The sequence below is a fragment of the Triticum dicoccoides genome, chromosome 5A (assembly GCF_002162155.2).
Source record: "Triticum dicoccoides isolate Atlit2015 ecotype Zavitan chromosome 5A, WEW_v2.0, whole genome shotgun sequence".
NCBI lineage: Eukaryota > Viridiplantae > Streptophyta > Magnoliopsida > Poales > Poaceae > Triticum > Triticum dicoccoides.
The window spans coordinates 68,408,612-68,414,370 of record NC_041388.1 but is presented as its reverse complement, the minus strand read 5'-3'; the positions used below and the strand labels follow the sequence as shown (position 1 = coordinate 68,414,370).

General features: G+C 50.1%; 1 protein-coding gene across 1 annotated transcript; it reads right to left on the bottom strand.

Moving 5' to 3' along the window:
* LOC119297005 (cinnamoyl-CoA reductase 1-like) lies at window positions 1-1,397 on the bottom strand. Its single transcript, XM_037574977.1, has 4 exons — window positions 1,157-1,397; window positions 922-1,079; window positions 647-835; window positions 1-547 (listed from the first exon to the last, which is right to left on the bottom strand). Exons 1-4 carry the CDS (start codon window positions 1,308-1,310, stop codon window positions 29-31), a joined length of 1,020 nt encoding a protein of 339 aa, XP_037430874.1. The 5' UTR covers window positions 1,311-1,397; the 3' UTR covers window positions 1-28.
* Between the last annotated feature and the right edge of the window lie 4,362 nt (window positions 1,398-5,759).

The following is a 5,759-nucleotide window of genomic DNA, read 5'->3' as shown; positions in this document are numbered from 1 at the left end:
TAACTTGACCAAGGTGGCCATGGAGTTGTCAGGACATATCAGCGTCGCGACGGGGTAAGAAGCCCTTGTCCTGAAGGCTGGTGACGGTGTCGTACAGACACTGGCTCGCCGGCGTGATGCCGACGCCGAGCTCTGTGATCCTTCGACTGCTGAACTGACACCCCTTCTTCATCTCCTTCGCTCCTTCCTTGCACCTCATGGGTACTGGGTACTCCGGGAAGAACTTGGCGAGGATACGACACACCTCGGCGCGGTGCAGCGTGCGCCCGGTGCAGAGGTACCGGCCATGCGCGTCAAGTGTCTCATATGCACGCGCGTGTGCATCCGCAACGTCACGGACATGCACGTATGCCTGTGCCGCGTTGGTGTACGTCTGTACTGAGCCGTCAAGGTACTTGGCGATATGCCACGTGCTGGCGTTCACCGCCGTCTGCAGCAGAGGGCCCAGCACTAGAGACGGGTTGATCACCACAAGGTCTAGCTTCCTCTCCTTGGCAAGCTCCCATGCCGCCTGCTCTGCCACCGTCTTTGCATAGCAGTACCAGTTCTGCATATGCTTACTTGTCAGATGCATGTCATTATACATGTGTTTTTTTAGCAATATGGTGCTTCTAACATTACACGAGCGAGAGTTAATTAAGCTGACCTTTGTTTTCTTGCAGAACTCGAGGTCACTCCAACATGTCTCGTCGGCCTCCCCATCGAGGCTGCGGCGAGGATCCATGTACACGGCGCCGATCGACGATGTCATTACCACACGCCGGATGCCGCCCACCTCCGCCGCGGCGTTGATCACGTTTCTCGTCCCGTTCACCGCCGGCTCGATCATTTTTTCCTGCACCCGTACATGAATGAACCATTGTCAGCCACCGTACATTTGACGTCAGTGGCGTAGTACACCTATGTGTGTAAGTAAAGTACCGGGTCATCAGTGACAGGGCATGCGGTATGGAATACGCCTTCGCATCCTCGGAATGCAGCGACGAGGCTCTCCTTGTCTAGCAGGTCCACCCGGAAGAGGGTCAGCCGCTCTGTCGCCCCTTCCAAGGCTCCCAGGTGAGCATTCCTTGCCACATCATCTGGAATCACACATCAAAGTTAGGTGTGCACTTCAGGCATGGCAATTAGCATATGATGAAGGGTGCATTGTACTCACCAGGGTTCCGGACCGTGCCGTGGACGGCGTAGCCCTTCTTCAGGAGGAGCTTCACGAGCCAGGACGCGATGAAACCACCGGCGCCGGTCACACACACAGTGCGTCCGCGGCCAGTGGCGACGCAGTTAGCCGTGTTGGCACCATCAAAACCCATATCTCAATCTGCAGAAAATTTCTGAACTAGAAGTTGCAATAGGCAACAGAGGATATGTATGTAGTATATCTCGACTTGCAAGCTAGTTCCAAACTGAGCTGTGTACTGGTGAGAACCGCCTTTTGGCCGGTATATATAGAGCCGGATGGCGTGTGCAATGGTTGGTAACCACATCCCAGTTGCCATGCTTAATTAGGGTCAACTGCTAATCTGTGTCAAATGTAATGTTGCGGCACTGCAGTCCCTATCACAAGAAATCATATGGCGGCTGTGTATAATAAGCATCGATCTTGCCTTCACACGTACCACGTGTTGATTATGATTCCACTTTGGGTGTACATCATTCTGTACAATACACACGAGTATCATGTGTTGATTAATGATTATAATGCCATTGCAAGTTCGTAGCATTTTCTACAACAGGCTGACCGGTCAGGCCAAGCTTGGATCAAACAAAAGAAAATGCAATGTGAACGGAAGCGCGTAGTACTATTGTACTCTCTCTATCCCATAATATAAAAATGTTTTTGGAACTAGTCTAGTGTCAAAAACGTTCTTATATTATGAGACAAAGGAAGTAGTTAAGTTTCAACCCATATACTACTACTTGTGAAAATTAAATATTATTGTGTGGCATGGAGCAGAGGCTGGTGTGGCCGCGTGGTGCTCTGTATCAGGTCAAGGAGAGAAAAAGATTCCATTTGGTGGATCGCATGCACGTTGCCTCTGCATTCGCATCATCCAGCTGCCGTAAACAGGAGTAAAAGTACCCAAAAAAGAAAGAAAAAATTAAGTTCCAACCTATATGGTACTTGAAAATTAAATATTCTTGTGCAGCATGGAGCAGAGACTTGGTGTAGCCGTGTGGTGATGTGTATCACGTCGAGGAGAGAAAAGGATTCCGTTTGGTGGATCGCATGCACGTTGCCTCTGCGTTCGCGTCATCCACTTGCCCTAAACAGAGTAAAAATACCAAAAAAATAAAGAAAGAAGAAACAAGACCAGTAGAGGGAGAAGGGGTGTGCTAGGCCTCGGTTGGCGTATCTTTTTTAAAGATCTGCAGCCCCACGAGCCGTCCGGTCTTGGTTGTTCAGCGTAAATCCCTCTTTGCAAGAAGGATATTGTTTTAGAAACAACAGTGACTATTGCAACAAGAACTTTGTTTCAGAAACACATCATTTGTTTCAGAAACATTTATAACGTTGGAAAGCATCTCTGTGCATGATTCCTTTTTGCAGCAAGAGTTTTCTTTCAGAAGCACTATTGACTATTGCAACAAGAGCTTTGTTTCAGAAAAATTACGCGCATGGCTGGGACTGAGAGGCCGTGCATTGCGCCACGCGCCGCTGGAATGACGACCTCCCCGTGCGGATCCCAGTCAACGACGTTAGGTGGCGGCTCGCCCGATCTAGATGCGGAGCAGGAAAGATGTGAGCGGTGGAGCAGCCAGCTGCCCAGCTGATACGTCTCCAACGTATCTATAATTTTTGATTGCCCCATGCTATATTATCTTCTGTTTTGGATATTTATGAGCTTTATTATACACTTTTATATTATTTTTGGGACTAACCTATTAATCCAGAGCCCAGTGTCAGCTTCTTCCCCCCCCCCCCTTGTTTTAGAGTATCGCAGAAAAGGAAAAGCAAACGGAGTCCAAATGACTTGAAACTTCACGGAACTTATTTTTGGAAGGAAATCAACCCGGGAGACTTGGAGTCCACGTAAGGAAAGCAACGAGGAAGCCACGAGGCAGGGGGCGCGCCCACCCCCCTGGGCGCGCCCTCCACCCTCGTGGCTCCCCTGACGTACATCTTCCTCCCATATATCTCCATATACCCTGAAACGATCGGGGAGCACAATAGATCGGGAGTTCCGCCGCCAGAAGTCTCCATAGCCACCAAAAACCAATCTAGACCCGTTCTGGCACCTTACTGGAGGGGGAATCCTTCTCCGGTGGCCATCTTCATCATCCCGGTGCTCTCCATGACGAGGAGGGAGTAGTTCTCCCTCGGGGCTGAGGGTATGTACCAGTAGCTATGTGTTTGATCTCTCTCTCTCTCTATCTCTCTCTCTCTCTCTCTCGTGTTCTTGAGGTGATACGATTTTGATGTATCGCGAACTTTGCTATTATAGTTGGATCTTATGATGTTTTCTACCCCCTATACTCTCTTGTAATGGATTGAGTTTCCCCTTGGAAGTTATCTTATCGGATTGAGTCTTTAAAGATTTGAGAACACTTGATGTATGTCTTGCCGTGCGTATCTGTGGTGACAATGGGATATCACGTGATTCACTTGATGTATGTTTTGGTGATCAACTTGCGGGTTCCGCCCATGAACCTATGCATAGGGGTTGGCACACGTTTTCATCGTGATTCTCTGGTAGAAACTTTGGGGCACTCTTTGAGATTCTATCTGTTGGTTGAATAGATGAATCTAAGATTGTGTGATGCATATCGTATAATCATACCCACGGATACTTGAGATAACATTGGAGTATCTAGATGACATTAGGGTTTTGGTTGATTTGTGTCTTAAGGTGTTATTCTAGTACGAACTCTAGGGCTGTTTATGACACTTATAGGAATAGCCCAACGGATTGATTGGAAAAAATAACTTTGAGGTGTTTTCGTACCCTACCATAATCTTTTCGTTTGTTCTCCGCTATTAGTGACTTTGGAGTGACTCTTTGTTGCATGTTGAGGGATAGTTATGTGATCCAATACTATCCATATACCACTTGTATCACCATCTCTTCGCCGAACTAGTGCACCTATACAATTTACCATTGTATAGGGTGTGTTGGGGACACAAGAGACTCTTTGTTATTTGGTTGCAGTGTTGCTTGAGAGAGACCATCTTCATCTTATGCCTCCTACGGATTGATAAACCTTAGGTCATCCACTTCACTACAAAAAAAAACACATCCCTGACATTTTGGGCCGAACGAAATTTTTTTCTGTCATACATATGACACTTCTATGACGGTAATTGTGACAAAACCCGGTATCATCATAGATGTGGTGGGCTCCTAGTTCTATGACAAAATCATGACAGAAAATGGGCTTTTCATCCTGGGTGGGCCGGAGACGCAGCTGCATGACATTCTTTGGGCGGTCCATGATGGAAAAAACCGTCGTAGAAGCGAGGCGGAGGAAAATTTCGGGGAGTTCCCGGTTACGGTGGGAGTTCAGGGGCCGAGCGATGCGTGTTTCTCTCGTACACGTACGCGCGTGTGTGCGAGGCGTTAGCTCTAACTGAACCCGAGCGAGGCGTTGGGCTCTAACTGAACCCGACCGATTGTACTGCAGGCTACGCGTTACTGAACCCGAGTGATCGATCGATGGCTGTTAACTGAACCCGATCGAGCGATTCCTTCGCTACTGCTGCTAACTGAAGCCGATCGATGCTGCCTCTTGGATGAACAGTGAGTGTTGCAGGGGGTTTGGATGAACAGTGAGCGGTGACGTTGTCTCTGGATGAACAGGACCCCGTGGTGTGGTGGAGGGCTAGATGAACAGTAGACGATGGAGGGGTGCCCGTGGAGGGGTGGTGGAACAGGACCCTGTGGTGTGGAGGGCTGGATGAACAGTAGACGGTGGAGGGGTGCCTGTGGAGGGGTGGTTGAACAGTAGCCGGTGGAGTAGCGCGCGGTGGAGGCTGCATGAACAGGAGCCCGTGGAGGCTGGAGGAGGTTGACGGTAGCCCGTGGAGGCTGGAGGAGGGCGACGGTGGAGATGAACAGTATCCCGTGGAGTCCCGTTTTGTGGTACGCCATACCCCTCCCGATGAACAGGACCCCCGTTTCGAGCGTAGCGCTCCAACACAAGTCCATTTCGTCCGTTTTGCGGTACGCCACATCCCTCCCGATCAAAAGGACCCCCGTTTCGACCATAGAAGGTCCGTTTCCCCTGTTTTGCGGTACGCCAGACCCCTCCCGTTCAACAGGACCCCGTTCCGAACGTAGGAGGTCCATTTCCTCCGTTGTGCGGTACGCCAGGCCTTGTTTCCATCGCCTGTTCCATCCAAGCCCTCCTGATTAACACGACCATGCATTCCGTTTCGACCCAGCCGGTTGGCTCGCACGCGTTCCGTTGCCTCCCGATGAACACGACGCATTCCGTTGCCTCCCCATGAACACGACGCATTCCGTTGCCTCCCCATGAACACGACGCATTCTGTTGCCTCCCCATGAACATGACGCAGTCCGTTGCCTCCCCATGAACACGACGACGACGTTGTTTCTCCGTTCCGACCCAGCCATGTACACGAGTTCTGGCCGTACGTATGTGCGAGTACGCGTTTGAGACCCCGCCCGTATGTATACATACATGGCCATATTTTCTTTATTGCACCCTGGCCGATGTACGTACGTGTACATGCTACGTGCGCGCCTCTACTACGACACGTACGCGCCTCTACTACGACACGTGCGCGCCTCTACATCCAC